This window comes from Schistocerca piceifrons, chromosome 7 (genome assembly GCF_021461385.2).
Source record: "Schistocerca piceifrons isolate TAMUIC-IGC-003096 chromosome 7, iqSchPice1.1, whole genome shotgun sequence".
NCBI classification, from domain to species: domain Eukaryota; kingdom Metazoa; phylum Arthropoda; class Insecta; order Orthoptera; family Acrididae; genus Schistocerca; species Schistocerca piceifrons.
In genome coordinates this window covers 404,952,252-404,971,608 of record NC_060144.1, presented here as the reverse complement: position 1 = coordinate 404,971,608, position 19,357 = coordinate 404,952,252, and the positions used below count along the sequence as shown (strand labels likewise).

Here is a 19,357-nt window from a genome sequence, read left to right as displayed (position 1 = left end):
GTTATGGCCAAATTCCTAAAAATTTATGGATCGAGTAATACACAATTTGAGAACATGAAGATTCACATGACATAAGCAGCAGGTAACACTGAGACAACAGAGAAGCTTTACAGCTTGCTGCTTATTGAGATTCCCAATAAAGAACATGCAGCCAGTGTATCTGTACCATACTGTTTAAGTATACATAGTTTCTTTGATAATAATGGTCACTGCTGTTCAACAACTAAATTAGATTCAACACACAGGGCATGGGCTTGTTGGGGGGGGGGGGGGGGGGCACATGCTTGTGTGCATTAAGTGTGTACATTTATGAGCGTGCATGCACACACACCAACCGTCACAGTGTACCTCAAATAATGAAAAAGGAAACTTCTGAACACATAATAGGTCTTGAGAACACAGAAGATTATGGACGCCACTCTCAAATGATGTAGCAGTAATAATAATAATAATAATAATAATAATAATAATAATGATAATAATGGCCCACAGAGAATATTTCTGGAGTCCAACTGTCCAATTTGTCCTCATTTAGGATCCATCATGGCACTACATGCACGTATCTGAGCACTAAAGCATACAGACCCATGCTTTAGGTCTAGTGAATACAAATACATAACACTGTATTATGCGGAGTAGCATCAAAGAACCACAGTCAGAATAGAATATACTACAACGTTAACTCAGATGCTGCCAAATACTGGGTGAAAAGTATTTAAACCGACAACTCTGGGAGGCTGTAGGGGACATTAAAACAAATATTTTTTCCTATGAGGTGTATTTAAACCGGTAGAGGAAGATTTCTCTGGCAGCTAATTAATTAAACCAACAAACACTTTTCCATTTTTTTATGACCAAGAGACAACACATTAACACAACCCAATTTCAATTACAGTAGATTTTCAAAAATGCCTCCATCGACACGTAAACAAAGGTTACACCGTTGGATCATCTTCTGTCTGACAAGGGCAAAAATCCCAGAAGTATGCTGAATTGTTCCTGCTGCTGCTACTATCCAGGCAACCAGATCCTCTTCCGACGCAACAGGAGTTGCATAAACAAGGTTGTGCATCTCTTCCCACACAAAAATTCCAGAGGGGACATATCTGGGGATCGAGCAGGCCATTGTACAGGACCACCTCTGCCAACCCACATTTCTGGGAACTGTCGGTCCAGGAATCGATGCAAATGACTACTGAAATGTGCCGGCACCCTGACATGTTGGAACCACATATGTTGTCTTGTAGGGAGCGGGACATCTTCCAGCAATTCTGGCAATGCACTGGCGAGAAAATTGTAATAGTGCCTGCTACTTAATGGCGTAGGTAGCAGATACAGCCCAGTTAAACAGTCCCCAACAACACTGACCCACACATTAACGGAGAACCGCACTTGATGAGCGCTAGTAACTGTGGCATGTGCGTTATCCTCACTCCAAACATGCAAATTGTGCATGTTGAAGACTCCATCACGCCTGAACGTTGCTTCATCGGTAAACAACACAGAGGATGGAAATGTAGGATGCATTCCACACTGTTCCAGGTACCACTGCGAAAACTGTGCTCTGGGTGGATAATCAACTGGTTCCGGATTGTGGACACGCTGTAAGTGAAATGGACGTAACAATTGCTCTCGAAGGACTGTTCTTACATTCGTCTGATTCGTCCCCATGTTACGTGCACTTGCACGAGTGCAGTGTTCTTACCGTGCGGTGGTGTCAGTGTCCAGGTAATCTGCTAAATGACCAGGTCTCACGCAGACATTAGTACACAGCAGAAAAGGTCATATGATGCGGTATACGGCGATTAGGATATTGTTGTTGATAAACAGGCTGTGCAGCTCGTCCGTTGTGGTGTGCCACGTAGTACGCACCAACCATATCAGTGTACTCACTCCAGGTGTATCGCTCCATTAGCAAACAGACTCAATGCACTACTACACTGGTGGACAGCAGTTGCTTACAACTTGCGTAATACGCCCTCCATCGATTTAAATACTCCTCATAGGAAAAAATGACATTAGGGAAAAAAATTTGTTTTTATGTCCTCTACAACCTCCCAGAGTTTAATGGTTTAAATACTTTTCACCCTGTAGACTTACACGATATGTACCGGACATTAAAAATAACATGAGTAATACCAACATCATCGTACACACACAGCAGAATGGTGAATTTTCAAACAATAGCGGTTATTGTTAGTATGGACCACGAAGGTTGCAATATTTTTGTCCTAGTGCCCATTTGCTTGAAATCCATTTTAAATGATACCAAGAGGGGGTATTGAATTAGAATGCTGTTGAAGGTGCAAAAATCTAACAATATACTGCAAAAATATCTTGCCTGCATTGTTCCACATTAATTGTAGTGAATGTAGTTGATATGCTGTTCTGGGTATGCATATAACACAGTAAAGCTTTACATTACCTTTAATGGAGACACAAGACTCGGAGCTTTTACAGCGTCACTTTCAGTATCTTCTTCACTACCTACATCATCAGGCAAAGCAAGTACCCTCTGAAAGTGATGACAAAAAATCAAAATGATGCTTTGGTTATGCAAAAATATGCAATTAAAATTATCACTACATTATTTTCATAATTTCCTAACTGTTGTAAAGCTATTATCAAACATTGTATGCTGATATTGTGCAACAGGCATCAGCATATCAAATATATTTCATATAAAAAAAAAAAAAGTGTCAAAGGAGTGATCAGATACCAGCATCAAGTTTCAGAATATCTTCACTTCAGAATATCTTCACCTATGTAAGACTGATCTATGCACCTTTTGACCGGTACAACTTGTAGATTTTCTTATTGGGCGAGTGCTTATTCAGAAAATTTAGTATCATAACATAACGAGTGATTAAAGAAATACTGCACGATACATTCAAAACATGCATGGCAATGATGTTGCAAGACCAATGAGATATTTTGTGGATAGTAAAATCTTTCAGTAACAACAAAGAAATTCAGAAAGACAAAGTATATATCCACTTGGTATAAAGAATGTGGATAAATGCCAGATAATGTGCACTAGTGGTAAAAATCAGTACCATTAGTGTACAACGTTAAAGGTATGCAACTGAATTCAGACATGTTGAGAAAATACAGGGTGTTTAAAAATTCTTATATATTTATCGAAAGAAGACAGAGTTGGGCTTAGTGTTATTTTGTAGGGAAACTTTTTTTTTTACCTTCTAAAGATGATGTATGTTGCTTCTGTGGGTTATCCTACTCACATCCCATCATAAGTCAATTTCTTCCCAAACTCGCTGTAGCATTGCAGGTGCAACTTGCTCAGTGGCAGTGTAAATTCTTGCTGTAAGTTCAGATAGACAAGCTGGCATAGGAGGTACAAACACAATATCCTTGATGAATCCCCATTTTATATGGGGGCCATGCAACTGGCACATCATGACCAATCCACTGACCTGGAAAGCGGTCACTGAGAAAATACCACACGTCAGCCAGGTAGTGGGGTGGTGCACCATCTTGCATGAAGTAAACATTTCATTCATGGTCATCCTCATCAATCTATGGTGTCAAAAATTGTTGTAACATATCCAGGTACACTATCCCATGGATTATTCTTTCACGGAAAAAAAGGGGCTGTTTCTTTGTTCTCGCTCAATGACAAAAATCGTTCAGTTTAGGGCTATCATGAACATGTTGCAATGTTTGATGTGGATTTTCACTGCTACAAATCCTACAGTTATGTATGTTAACCTTGCCACTTAAGTGAAAAGTCAACTCATCAGAAGTGATTTTGTCCACAAAATGTTCATCCTTATGTAATCGATTTAACGTATCCGCACAGAAGTTCTTGGGGGCAATTTTACATTGTCTTTTATTGCTTGTACGATGATCAATCTGTACAGTTTCAAATGCAAACGGATTCTCACACATGCCAGACAATTGTATGTGGGACTTGCCGGGCCAATTTCATACAGCTGCTGACATAATGTTGTCTCACTCGCTCAACAACATTGTCAGATGTGCTGGGACGACCTGATGATTTCCCATGTCTTACCGAGCACTCTGTTTCTACAAAACATTTATGCCACTCATAAGCTGTAGATCTACTAGGAGGACCTATAGCGCACTTGGTACGGAAATTACGCTGAACTGTTGTCGCCGACTTTGATTTACAATCCAAAGCACACAGCTAGCATGCTGGGGTCCAGTGAAGGCAGCCATCTTTAACGCAACTGCCGCTAGCACTCCTTACAGTGCGGTTCCGCACTAGCACTCTATGAGAGACAAAACCTGATATATTTCCCTACAAATTGACACTACTATCACCTCTGTAGGTACTATGAATTAATACGAACTTTCAAAGTTGTAAAGACCTTTTTGAAACACCCTGTATCCAGGTATATTGTTAAATTATTAGCAGAGAAAAGAACAACAATCATTTTCAGGGAGGGCATATTGCTAATGAAGATTTACTGGGACAATTCTGTAAAAGCGTAGAGCAGCAATGGGTGGCAGAGAGGACTGTCTGGATATCTTGGGTGAACTGCTCTTGAATAATGTTTGAGTTCCCCGCCCCATCAGATTAAAGAAGACAATTGTAAAAATTCAGAGGCATGATCCTAGGGTTGCATCTGGCTGGTTCACTGAGTATGAGAGTGTTATGAAGACACTGGATGATCTTGTTTGGTAATCTTTGGAAAGAAAGTAACACTTTTTCCTCCCAGGAAACACTTTCTGGTAAAGAAACAATATTGCAGATTAACAATAAAGCAATTCTAAAGGATTAATCTTATATCCTACTTAAGGGCACGAGAATAGCATAAAACAGATTGGAATATACATGGAGATATTTATATTCCACACTGTCCTGAACGGTAACAAAAAGTGAATCACAAATTATGTACCAACATCCCTTGCAATGCACTATACAATGACTTATGTAAATCATGAAATGCCTTCAAACAATGCAAATATGGTACAACAATTACGTAATTTATAGGAAACTTCCACGCATGTCCAAAGGAACATAGCATCGAATTATATGCACGATGTCAAATACTGACTCTGCGGTAACATACTTCTGTAAACATTCCACATCACCTGATAAGCAGACAAATAAGCCACCAGTCAATTCCTCAAACAACTGTTTCTTACACAGAGACTGGCTCATGCACAGGAGAAAGCTGAACTTCAGCAACAAAAATTCCACATATTTGTTATGAAACAGCAAATGAGAACATAGTTAAATGAAGAGAAATATGCATGTGAACACGCACACACACATGCCCACATGCACTACTATCACTACCTTTATACATGCTCTTACCTTAACCCTTTTCTTATTTTTAATGTCTTTTGACTCTTCAACATCAGACTGATCAGATACTTCCTTAAATTCTAGAGGACCACAATTAATATAGAAGCCACCATGTGCAGTTGTCATCTCCTCGGGAACAACTTCATCATACTGAAACATTTGCAAAAACATGTCTCACTACATATTAAACAGTAAGAAAAATAAGCTCTAGCTACCTTTATTTTATGACTAACATACTGCACTGTTAGAACAAACAAAAATGTGGTATTGGAAATGGTCTCGGTGAATTACTTCATCTCTTTATGACAGCAAGAATAAAACATCACACACGCACGCACACACAATTATTTCTGCTTTCACATCCAGATTCAACAAATAAATAATTTTTGAACAACATCAAGCAGTTGGGAACTTACAGATATACTGTCTTGAAATCATTGTGCTATTGATGAATTTTGGTATTTATACATAAGCAGTGCCCTATTCACATCTCACGTGGCACGAAATGCCATGTCCATTTTCCTGGTTCTAGTAACACACGGTATCTGCAAAACAGACTGCAGTGCCACTTTCTTTAGCATTTTAATTAGCAGAACTGTATATGCATCTTCAAAATTTTTTGGAGCAATGAACACTCCATTAAATTTCAAGTGTGCAACCACAGAAACGTTACATTTTCTCCTGACATTTAGGCTGTATACCTTTCAGCCATATCCTCTGCGAGTGGGCTGACAACACTTACAATTCATGAAAGATGCAGAGAACCTCAAAAGTACACCCAACTCTTACACAACAATAAGTCAGGTGTGGCAGGGCAGCACATTGACAAAGCTCACTATTATGTAAACAAATTCTAGAGCTGATATTATCATCGTGGGACTCTGTGCTGAAGGAAGCAGTGAAGACTTGCTTCTCAAAAATCTTAATAGCAATTTCAGCCTGGATAAATCATGGAATCCAGAACATTCTTTAATAAATTTGCAAAAATGTTACTACAGCTTAACTAATAATGGTACGTCAATAGCCCAAGCAAAGAGTGACTGTGCAGCTACAGATTCAATTTATGTGTAGTTCTTTCCTACAGAGAAATGTCTTCATCCTGTGTATCTGTGGCAATATGTGCTTTGCTGCAGATGCACACACTAAATTTAAGGAATCAGCACAACTGTACCTGCTGTCACCTGGACTACATCATTAACAAATTCAGGACAATCAATGTACAGTCTATCCTTTTTCCCCCAATCTTCAATATTTTGAATCGGGCAATCTTTTTTTTAATATCTTATGTCTTCCCTGGATACCATTCTCACTGACATAACTTTTCACAGTCCTATTTTGATCTCAAAGGGTTCATATAACCACTCTTTGAATTGCACTTTAGACTTTAAAAGTAGTCAGTATACCCTTATTGTTAGTTACAATTTTTTCATTAATTTGCATTCTTCAAAAATTGAATATTTACATATGGCCTTTTATCATATGCTATCTTCTTATTTTCAGATTGTGCATCTTTTGTAATATGAGACTGTCAAAAATATTCTTGATAGTCCCTAAATGTGTCAGATATTCTTCAAATCCCTTTAGGACGCACAGAAATAAGATTTTTTTTCTGGGTGGTGGTGTACTATAATAAGTGGATCAATGCTAGCTTCCCATTTTATTTTAGTGTAGCTATTAGTTTTATCCCAAAGTCCAGTATGGTCTACTCCTTGTTCTGGAGCAGATTAAATAATTCCACAACTTCACAATATCTCACATACCAATGTATTTGATAGCTTCAATGTCGAAGTGTGGCACAATGCTACATCTTATTTCTTGTGCCCATACAAGTCATATTTCAGAACATCTGATGACTGGCAGAGACTGTGTGAAGGCCTTTTTAAAATTCTTAAATAGAGTTAAATGTGAGTTGAAATATAAAAGGAATGAGTAAACGTAAAAACTATTAAGAAAGAGATAACAAATGTAAGTGATTGTACTAATGAACATGTTGGATCTTCAAAATAGTATTAACTACATCCAGCTCATGAGAGTCAATGAGGAACAATGAATGACGTTCTATCTTCTTAGGAAGATAGCGGTTTGTTCTTGAGGCAAGGGATAACCCAGTTAGCAGAAGTTAGTGGTGTGTGGCAGATCTATCATGTGTGGACTGCAGACATAATGGCACTGTGATAGTGCAGTTTCTTTCTTTCTTTCTTTCTTTTTGAGTGATTAAATCTTAGTAAATTTTGTTCTACACATGTTACATTGGCCACAATAGATCAAGTCATGTTGCACAAAAAGATAGGTAAAAAAGTATTGGCAGTAACTAAAATGTGTGTACGTAGGCAGTCCATGATGTAAAGCAGCCATTTCACCAAAATCAGCTAGCAGGGACTATTCGCCATGCTAACTTGGCAAATGTTGAAAGTGGCTTCTTAATTCAAAAACTATCGGTGGATATGCAACAAAGACTGTGTTGAGGTAGTCATAATTACAACAGTAGAATAACAATTGAACAAAATATTGTTCCTTTTGAATGGTGAAATCCATTAATGGAATGGGCGGTAACCTCCTAAATCACTGTCAGTTAATGACACTTTGATGATTCATGGTGAAGTAACATAAGTGGGTCAATATATTTCTTGGACTCAAAGAGTATTTGGGTTTTCTCCTACAAGTTCCATTCTACCACAAATGAGAGCTGACTTGGTCGCCTGTTTGTAATTCCTTTTATTCCAACCAACAGCACTCAAGAATCAGAAAATGAGCACTATCAAACACCATAAAAGGCACCCAAGTCAAGTGCCCATCGAATCAGTGGTTTTTTGTATAAATTTATCCAAAGATACATTATTTGACTAAAGATACATTTCGAGCTACCTTAACATGAGTACCTTGGAAAGCATGTTTGCTATTACAATTCAGTAATCATTTTTGATACAACTTTGCAGTCAGCTGTGATATAAACTAAATTCCATAGTACAGAGTAGTATTTTTTAGACTTGTGCTAATCTTGATTCTGTGAAAGTACAATGGGTCACTTTTTCTGAAGTTCGTAACTCACTTTCCAGTACTACTGTCAAACTCACCTCTATGGCCGAACATTGGAGGATATGGTGGCACTGAAATTTCTAAATTTTGTTTAAAGAGCTCACATTTGAGCATAAATGCAATTTGTTGTCATAGAGGGTTGGATCAAGGTCGCAACCAATGTACAAAGCTGTGCACCTGGGGGAAGGTATCCCCTAGCAGACATGTTTTTAATTGCCCAGGTGTTGTGAATAACAGCCGAAGACACAATGTGATGACATGGGACATCCACTCGCAGGTTGTAAAGTTTCGTGTGCTGAAGCTGCAGACTGCCGTTTCCCCAAAGTCAAAATATTCAAACTAAACAACCAGACTGGTTACAGAAATTGAACGTTCTTAATGGCATGCTACCACACCTTAACACGGTTAGCAATAGGACACAGTTCTCGATAAATAGAGTGATGGAATCTTGACTTAACCAACCACTATACACTACTAAAATTTTTCCCTTGTGTTTTAATATTAGCCCAGAATGTCAATTATTTGTCATGGGGCAAGCTGAAATTTACAAGTTACAAGTTACCAGATTTCAATTTTACACAAGAAGAAACACATTACAGATCACAAATTTTACACAGAAAACTTAAAATGATAAATTCAACAAAAAGTTCATTCAAATAATTTATTATGTGAAAACTGCACATTCACAAATCTATCAATATTCAAATTGTAACTTTCAGAGCACCGCTCCATTTTCCAGAATGATGTCTCTTCGATAACTGATGGATGATGATCTCCACTGTCTGCTCTGCTAATCCGCAGTCACATTCAGGGCTACTGACAATGTCTCATCTGTGAATGGTAGCGTGGCCTTGTCTGGATCCTCTTTAGGTGGCCCCGATCTTACTGAGCGCTGTGGATCCTGGCACTGCCATGCAATACCTCAGACCAGACATTTCAAGTGACTTCCATAATATGAATTCGACCCTCACTACTGAAATAAAACAACCCTTTTGTTTTACATTCTTGTTTTGAAAGTTCTGAAATTCCAATGGTATCTAATAAGTGATTTCGCGTAGTACATTAAATCTCATAAAATTTATTATTCCATTTGTTATCTAGTAAGTCTTGCTTGTCCAATATATGTTCACAATATTTTGCATTTACAAATGAAGCCATAATTAAGACAATTTAGGTTAGCATTGTTATCTTTCAGTATTTTATATAATGCGATGTATATCGTATGTAAAAGTCTTTTCTACTGTATACGGCTGTTTTGGCATAAAATAAGCACGGTTTTGTTGATAGTTACTCATAAAAATGTTAAACTTTTAATTGTTAATTCAATAAATTTGCACTGTAGTTTGTTGACTTGATTGTTAACAAACGTATAAAATAGGAGGAGCACAAGACTCAAGGGGAGACAGTTGGAGACAGTTTTGAGACGCAACCATTGCGTCGCATGTCTGTGCAAAAAATGTAATTGTTGTAATACAGTATTGTGACTATGTAGCCTGTTATGTGGAGTGGGCTCCCACTAAGAAGAAATGGTGCACCTTGTCATAAATAGACCACTATAAAAATGACTTGGTTCCTGAATTATTTCATGGAATTCACGTAACTTGATCCAGTTAGCAGATGAAATGGACCGAGGCAACGACTGCTTCAGCAGCAGCAGCAGCAGCAGCAGCAGCAGCAGCAGCAGGAAGCAAATTACTCCGAGTTACACCGAACTAAGATACGTATAAAAAATCAACTGAACTATATAAGTGTCACAGCAGAACTAATTGCTAAAGTGTAATGTTTTGGGAACTGTTCTAGCAGTAAACATTTGCATTTGTCTCAAAGTAATTCTCTGGGTGGTGGAGACCAATGTGATCAGTAAGAAACACCCCCATGATCACATGTTTTTTTATGTCTATGGAACACAAGAACAACAACCAATTTTTGAGGTTTTTTGTTTAAATCAAATAATCTCTTTTCAAGGTTGAAAGTTTTCACCCCAGCAAAATTTCACTGTCTTCTCCACGTAACAGTAAGTCTCATTACATTACCCCAGCAGAAGTAATGTCCATCATAAAATCTTTAAAATCGAAAACATCTAGTGAGGATGACGAAATATCAACGAAGTTAATTAAAGAATGTGATTCTGAGTTAAGTAACATATTAAGCTACCTGTGGAACCAATCGTTTATCAGTGGAGTATTTCCTGAATGATTTAAATATGCTGAAGTTAAGCCACTGTTTAAGAAGGGAGATAAAGGAATAGCATCAAATTTCCATCCAATTTCACTTTTGCTAGCATTCTCAAAAATTTTTGGAAAGGTAATGTACAATCGGCTTTATAACCATCTTATCACAAATAACATACTGTCAAAGTCACAGTTTGGATTTCTAAAGGGTTCCGATATTGAGAAGGCCATCTACACTAACAGTGAAAATGTACTTAATTCATTAGACAAAAAATTGCAGGCAACTGGTATATTTTGTGATCTGTCAAAGGCATTTGACTGTGTAAATCACAATATCTTTTTGAGTGAATTAGAATATTATAGTGTAACAGGAAATGCTGCAAAATGGTTCAAATCTTATATCTCTGGCAAGAAACAAAGGGTGTTATTAGGAAAGAGACATGTATTAAGCTATCAGGCATCATCCAACTGGGAACTAATTACATGTGGGGTCCCACAATGTTCCATCTTAGGGCCCTTACTTTTTCTTGTGTATATCAATGACCTTTCATCAGTAACATTACCAGATGCCAAGTTTGTTTTGTTTACCGATGATACAAACATTGCAATAAATAGCAAATCGTGTAGTCTTCGTAAGATCAGCTAATAAATTTTTTGTGGACATTAATCACTGGTTCCTAGCCAATTCTTTCCCACTAAACTTTAAAAAACACACTACATGCAGTTCAGAATTTGTAAGGGGTGTCCCACGAGTATATGCCTAACATACGATGACAAGCAGACAGAAGAAGTGGACAGTGTTAAACTCTTGGGATTACAGCTTGATAATAAATTCAACTGGGAGGAGTACACACCAGAACTGCTGAAGCGTCTTGTTGTTGTTGTTGTTGTTGTTGTTGTTGTTGTGGTCTTCAATCCACAAACTGGTTTGATGCAGCTCTCCATGCTACTATATCCTGTGCAAGCTCCATCATCTCCCAGTACCTACTGCAACCTACATCCTTCTGAATCTGCTTAGTGTATTGGTCTCTTGGTCTCCCTCTACGATTTTTACCCTCCACGCTGCTCCCCAATACTAAATTGGTGCCCCTTGATGCCCCAGAACTTGTCCTACCAACCGGTCCCTTCTTCTTGTCGAGTTGTGCCACAAACTCCCCTTCTCCCCAATTCCATTCAATACCTCCTCATTAGTTATGTGACCTACCCATCTAATCTTCAGCATTCTTCTGTAGCACCACATTTCAAAAGCTTCTATTCTCTTCTTGTCCAAACTATTTATTGTCCATGTTTCACTTCCATACATGGCTACAATCCATACAAATACTTTCAGAAATGACTTCCTGACACTTAAATTTATACTGGATGTTAACAAATTTCTCTTCTTCAGAAACGCTTTCCTTACCATTGCCAGTCTACATTTTATATCCTCTCTACTTCGACTATTATCAGTTATTTTGCTCCCCAAATACCAAAACTCATTTACTACTTTAAGCGTCTCATTTCCTAAACTAATTCCCTCAGCATCACCCGATTCATTTAGACTACATTCCATTATCCTTGTTTTGCTTTTGTTGATGTTCATCTTATATTCTCCTTTAAAGACCATGTCCATTCCATTCAGCTGCTCTTCCAGATCCTTTGCTGTCTCTGACAGAATTACAATGTCATCGGCGAACCTCAAAGTTTTTATTTCTTCTCCATGGGTTTTAATTCCTACTCCAAATTTTTCTTTTGTTTCCTTTAGTGCTTGCTCAATATACAGATTGAATAACATCAGGGAGAGGCTACAATCCTGTCTCACTCCCTTCCCAACCACTGCTTTCCTTTCATGTCCTTCGACTCTTATAATGGCCATCTGGTTTCTGTACAAATTGTAAGTAGCCTTTTGCTCCCTGTATTTTACTCCTGCCACCTTCAGAATTTGAAAGAGTATTCCAGTCAACAGTGTCAAAAGCATTCTCTAAGTCTACAAATGCTAGAAACATAGGTTTGTCTTTCCTTAATCTAGCTTCTAAGATAAGTCTTAGGGTCCATATTGCCTCATGTGTTCCAACACTTCTACAGAATCCAAACTGATCTTCCCCGAGGTTGGCTTCTACCAGTTTTTCCATTCGTCTGTAAAGAATTCGTATTAGTATTTTGCAGCCGTGCCTTATTAAACTGGTAGTTCAGTAATTTTCACATTTGTCAACACCTGCTTTCTTTGGAATTGGAATGATTATATTCTTCTTGAAGTCTGAGGGTATTTCGCCTGTCTCATACAACTTGCTCACCAGATGGTAGTTTTGTCAGGGCTGGCTCTCCCAAGGCTATCAGAAGTTCTAATGGAATGTTGTCTACTGCCGGGGCCTTGTTTCGACTTACGTCTTTCAGCCCTCTGTCAAATTCTTCATGTAGTATCGTATCTCCCATTTCATCTTCATCTACATCTACATCCTCTTCCATTTCCATAATATAGTCCTCAAGATCATCACCCTTGTATAGACCCTCTATATACCTCTTCCACCTTTCTACTTTCCCTTCTTTGCTTAGAACTGGGTTTCCATCTGAGCTCTTGATATTCATGCATGTGGTTCTCTTTTCTCCAAAGGTCTCTCTAATTTTCCTGTAGGCAGTACCTATATTACCCCTGGTGATATATGCCTCTACATTCTTACATTTGTCTTCTAGCCATCCTTGCTTAATCTCATTTTTGAGACGTTTGTATTCCTTTTTGCCTGCTTCACTTACTGCATTTTTGTATTTTCTCCTTTCGTCAATCAAAAATCAATATATCTTCTGTTGCCCAAGGATTTCTATAAGCCCTCTTCTTTTTACCTACTTGATCCTCTGCTTTCTGCGTCTTAACAAATCTCTATTTGCAATGCGAATTCTGTCAGACACGGGGGATATAAAAATGAAAAAGCTGGCATACTATACTACATTTCATTCCATAATGTCATATGGGATTATTTTTTGGGGTAATTCGTCAAGCCCAGCTAAAGTTTCCGGGCACAAAAACATGCAGTAAGAGTTACATGTGGTGTGCACTCAAGAACATCCTGCAGAAGCGTGTTTAGGGAACTAACGACACAAGCTATTACTTCCCAATATATTTATTCCTTAATGAAATTTGTCATTAAAAATATATCACTTTTTCAAACCAACAGCTCAATTCATGGAATCAATACTAGAAATAAGAATAGCCTCCAAAAGGATTTAAAGTCACTTACTCTTGTACAAAAAAGTGTGCATTATTCAGGAACACAGATTTTCAATAACTTGCCAGCAGCCATAAAAAGATTAACAACCAATGAAATTCAGTATAAGAGAAGCCTACAGGATTTGTTGGTGGCCAACTCCTACTACTCTATTGAATTTCTCAGTAGAAACAACTGATTTGTGTGTGTGTACAATCTAACTTATGCAGCATTTCAGTGCAGTAATGTGTTCACTGTAAATAAGTATTGTAGTAGTTCTATTATATGTTTATTACCTCATAAATACAATTCTTTTTTTTAATTTTAAATTCAGTGCATTAATGTGAACTTTCTACTTGGGACCTGTGGAAGGTACATCAGCTTATTTGTTTCGGTTGTACATATTTGTCATGTATTATTGTTTTTCTAACATGTTCTACATCCTGGAGGGCCTCCTCACCACGCACCGACTGGAATTAAAGTCAATCTTATCTAATCTAAACTGATGCAGTAGGAACTTCAGAGGTATTACAATCAAAACTTGTTAGTAATTACTATTAAAAACAGTCTTGATCACGATTTATTTAACAAGGTGACCGGTTTCGACCACTACTGTGGTCATCTTCAGACCATTGAGTAGGAACCTCTTTCTGTTGAAGAATCACTACTAGTAGTGATTCTTCAACAGAAAGAGGTTCCTACTCAATGGTCTGAAGATGACCACAGTAGTGGTCGAAACCGGTCACCTTGTTAAATAAATCGTGATCAAGACTGTTTTTAATAGTAATTATTTATAAGACATTGATCACTGCTGTTCCCATAATGCATTCAAAAGTAAAACTTGTTAGATTTCACCTCTCTTTCCATGTTTTCTCTGGAGTAGGGGTTGAGCTACCCCAGCATATCATCCTCCCATACAGACCTACAGTACTCCAAATGACAGTGTGGAAAACTATCCAATACCGTTTGCATTGAAAGTAATATTCAGAGTATGGGAGCGTGAAAAGTTGTTCCATTCTGTTGTCTACTGTCGTCTCAGGTCCGGCAGAGCAGTGTCTCCAAGAGCATGGATCCAAGATGTCTGTACGAGTTTCAGCATTCCAATTATAATGTGCACTGACTCTTTTAGATGTACATCGATTTTGTTGGTATGTTTGCTTCTGTACGATATTGGCACAAATACTTTGCAGTTTAATACAATAGTGATTTTGCAGCTGTGTAAAGGATATTTGTTTGCAGTCGCCTGGCTGTTTGTGCCAATTTCCTCACGTTATTTTTTATCTTTAATCTTAGTCCAATATTGCTACATTATTCTTCATTGAACTTCTTTACATTATTTAGAATTATCAGCCAAAATCTATGAAAGACAGCTAACAGTATAGGCATTTCAGAATTTCTCCCTCTGGTAGATACGCGAGTCAAAGCAAAGCATGTTGTAAATGAGTTCTTGGTAAAGAAGGAGCAAAGCTGTCCGACATACCCTCAAGTCTACAGAATGTTGTGTATTGTGCACAGTTGGATGGATAAATTTATTGAAGGGGTAAGTAGCATTAAAATAAAAAAAATGCAGTGGAAATTGTCATTTGCGCACCTGATTTTTTTACACACACACACACACACACACACACACACAGTGTATTCGGCGATGCCCATATTTTGATTTTAATGAAGATTAATACTGAACAGTTTTGTATAAAGGAAAAGTAGCTCTAGCAACAACTGTAATTTCCACACACTACATTAGTTAATAAGTAAATTTTTGCATTACTTTCAATACTGTTCCCATACACACTGCGTCTCAGTTCCATTAGAGCTGTGGCTATGAAAAATACAAGTCATGAATTATGTTCACAAAATCACTGTGTTCATTCAAAATAGTCTATCCTTGAATCAATTACAGGGTGTTCATAAAGTCCCTTTACAACTTCAAAATTTTATTACAACAGTAGTTGAAATATTTTAACAAAATTTCTTTTATTGTAATCATTGTTCACTAAAGTTTTTATATGTACTAAAACTTTTTATTTCAGATACTCTGTTTATGGAAGGAACTGAACCTCTATAAAATGAGAACTCTTCAAGAGAAGGCACACTGTATGTCCTGGTTTACTGAGACAAAATCGGATGTTCAGACTAAACGAAACTTCAGAATGAAATATGGAAGAGATTCACCATCGCGCCCTTCAATCCGTGCATGGCACAAAAACATTTATGGAGACAGGGACAGTGTTGGATAAAGGGAGGAGTGGGTGACCAAGAACATCCGAGGAAAACATCAATCGCATTTTAAACATCTTCAGTTGTTCACATAAGAAGTCCATCCGCATTGCTGCCAGACAGTTGCAACTACCACATTCAACTGTGCATAAGGTCCTCCGGTTGTACACTTACAAAGCGCAACTGTTACAGACACTTGAGCCAATGACAAGCCAAAATGGATAGCATTTGCTCTCAACACGCTGGAACGCCTTTTGGAGGATGAAGTATTCCTCAAGAGTTTGTTTCAGTGACGAGGCAACTTTTCATGTTTCTGGGACATTAAACAGACACAATGTGAGAATATGGGGATCTGAACACCCCCATGTGACTAGGGAGCTTCACCGGTATAGTCCAAAAGTGAATGTATGGTGTGGAATTGTGTGCAACCGAATAATTGGTCCATTTTTCTTCAACAAGTCAACAATTGCGGTAGATGTTTACCTCGACTTTCTGACCAAATATGTAGCACCACAGTTGATTGACGTACAACCAACTATCATTTTCCAGCAACATGGTGAACCACCACACTGAGGACTGCCTATTCGTCGGTTCCTCAAAGAAACATTTCCAGGCAGATGGATGGGAGGGATGGGCCAATTCCTTGGCCACCGCGTTCGCCAGATATCACTCCCTTGAACTTTTTTTTATGGGGGTATGTAAAAGATATTGAGTATCAAACACAGATACGGGACATTGCTGACTTCAAGCAAACTACTCATAATGCCACTGCCACCACTGATCACACTATGCTACAGCGAACATGGCAAGAAATTGAGTACTGTCTATGTGTTTTGTGCACCTAAAGGTGCCCATATCGAGGTCTATTAAACACTGTCAAAAAAAACTTTTATAAAAACTAATTACAATAAAAGAAATATTAAAATATTTCAACAACTGCCGCTGTAATAAAATTTTGAAGTTGTAAAGGGACTTCATAGTCACCCTGTACATCTGAAATACTTTTAAAAGTGTTATGAAACAATCACTGTGATCCTTTTTTGGAATTGCATTTAGTATTGCAGTACAATTTTCTTGGATGTCATTAATCATGTAGTAATGGTGTCCTTTCATTGCTAAGATCAATCTGGGGAATGACCTGAAGTAATTTGGGGCCAAATCTGGCAAATACAGTGGGTGATCCCACACTGTCATCTGTTTGCTGGCCAAAATCTTACACAAAATCTTCACTTTATGGGTTGGGACATTGTGGAGGAGAGACCAGGAACCAGCTATTGGTATTTAGGTCAAATTCAACGAATTCTTGCCCACAAACACAGAACTTAATGCAAAACATGATATCGCCTTGGTGCTCCACAGCCATTTTACATCACGTGTCAGACACACTTTGTTACATTCGTGGTCAGGACGCTTGCTGCAGCTATGCTACGTTTTGATCTTCTATATGGTTGTTGTTGAAACTTCAAGGATCGTAATGCCACAACTCGCCAAGAGAAAGCATTGCAGTTTGGAATTTCCCAAAGGCAGTCCTTACGGAACTGCAACACCCAAGTATTCTTATTCGTAATATTTAAATATATTCATAAGTATGTAACATCATGACAGCAGTCATACTGAATATAACTTATAAAAAAAACATTTCCATCTTTCTGTTTTTAATTTACATTCTTCTCTATACATGAAGTTCCACAAGAAACTGTATCTGTTTTATGCAATACTTCATTTGCTTCTCCTGCAAGTGCCTTTTAGAGCATAATTTTTGGACTACTTTTTATATAAATTTTCTTACAGCATTTTATATTGAAGTTTTATTTATTTCAAAGAAATAGAATAAAAATATTTAGAATTTTCTTTATGCCACTTCAAAACTATGAAGGTCCGTCCCTAAGGAAACAATCTCTAAAATGAAATTACAGTCCAACAACACTAAAAAATAAATAAATAAAAATAATAATAATAATAATAATAAAGACAGAAAAACTACTACTCTTCATGGTGTCCATACTGTGTGAGACACCTATATCGGCTTTGTTCAGTTGCTGTTAAATTTAATCCGGTAATGATATCTACATCACAATAACATAAAAAGGTCACATGAAGTGATATAACTGAGATTGTGGTTCATTGTGCATTATTTTTTGCGTTGTCTCGACTCATTCCCCGAGTTCATAGTGCCTATTTAGGCTGGTCAGTATATTTTTCTACCAGTTCACATTTTGCGTTAAGAGATGGCACTTGCCATACCTTATCACAAGTGCTGGTCTCTTTCTTCATATGGTGCAGTTGTATCATTAGTCTTCATGCTGCTGTGAGTAGGTGGTACTGAGTGAAATGTGTAACATACTGAATTCAAGACATAGGCTGTTAAGCATTTATCATCACAGAGTTATCTGCATGCCAGTATTTCATTTCTGTCTTTGGCAAACACAAGCTAAGAATTTTACATTCTTTACAGATTTCCTTAAAGTGCTATCCTGTTCTGGATGAATGCTCATTGTAGTTATGGCACTTGATTTTTGAGGTATTCATACCGGTGTCTTCGCAACTTTTTGGTTTCTTTGTGATCATGCTGCCCTTGGGGCCTGGCAAGGGAGTTTAGTATTTAGTTTCTTATATACAGGATGCACATAAAGTTCAGAAACACTTTCAATTATTTATTCCACAAGAACTAAACACTACACAGATGTCATACATACTGCATTTTGAAGAAAAACTCTGAAATGTTTTTATTTTTTTTATACAAACATTCGATATGCAAACCATGAGTGAGCCGGTACACGTCAATACAGTAACCGAATTCTTGCCATACCCATCCCAGCATGGCATCATCGACTGTGGCAGTTGCTTCCCATATTCTCTCCCGGAGCTCTGCTACATCACGTGGTAGAGGCGGTACATATGCCAGATCTTTAATGTGTCCCCACAGAAAAAGTCACATGGAGTGAGTTCTGGTGATCAAGGAGGCGATTTCATGAACTCCAAAACACAGAAAGCTCGCTCCGCACCTGAACTTGCCATGTTTGCGACAAACACTGACTATTAGCAAGCTACCAAACTATGCTGTGCAGGTACACACGAAAAAAAACTTTCAGGGTTTCTCTTCAAAATGACATATGTACAATGTTTGGTTCTTGTGCAATAAATAATTGAAAGTGTTCTCAGACTTTATGTACACCCTGTATTATGGTATCTACATAGTACTATTGTTTCAGGCTTTTTGTGTGGTAATAGTGGTTTTCTTAACATTTAAGTTTTGCTTTTATGCCTTTTTAAAAGTTTAGAGGTTCTTTTACCCATCTCCTCCTTTACTTCTGAACACATGTGTTTACTGCCACTTTCTGATTTTTAATCACACGTATATATCTTCATACTAACTTCATCTATTTCTATTCTTTCAATGTAGGTACCTTTGAACGAATGTCAGATTCAGCATAACTGACACGATGCTGTATAAATGT

The 19,357-nt window shown here is 37.7% G+C and overlaps 1 protein-coding gene across 2 annotated transcripts in view; it reads right to left on the bottom strand.

Annotated features, from left to right (window-relative positions):
- The window catches only part of LOC124804750 (ubinuclein-1), a 353,676-nt gene that overhangs the window by 237,009 nt on the left and 97,310 nt on the right, over positions 1–19,357 (bottom strand). For both annotated transcript variants that reach the window (XM_047265054.1, XM_047265055.1), the window contains 2 exons: positions 5,306–5,446; positions 2,426–2,515 (listed from right to left, as the gene is read on the bottom strand). In XM_047265054.1, coding sequence (XP_047121010.1) covers positions 2,426–2,515; positions 5,306–5,446 — 231 coding nt within the window. The remainder of the gene's footprint in view (positions 1–2,425; positions 2,516–5,305; positions 5,447–19,357) is intronic.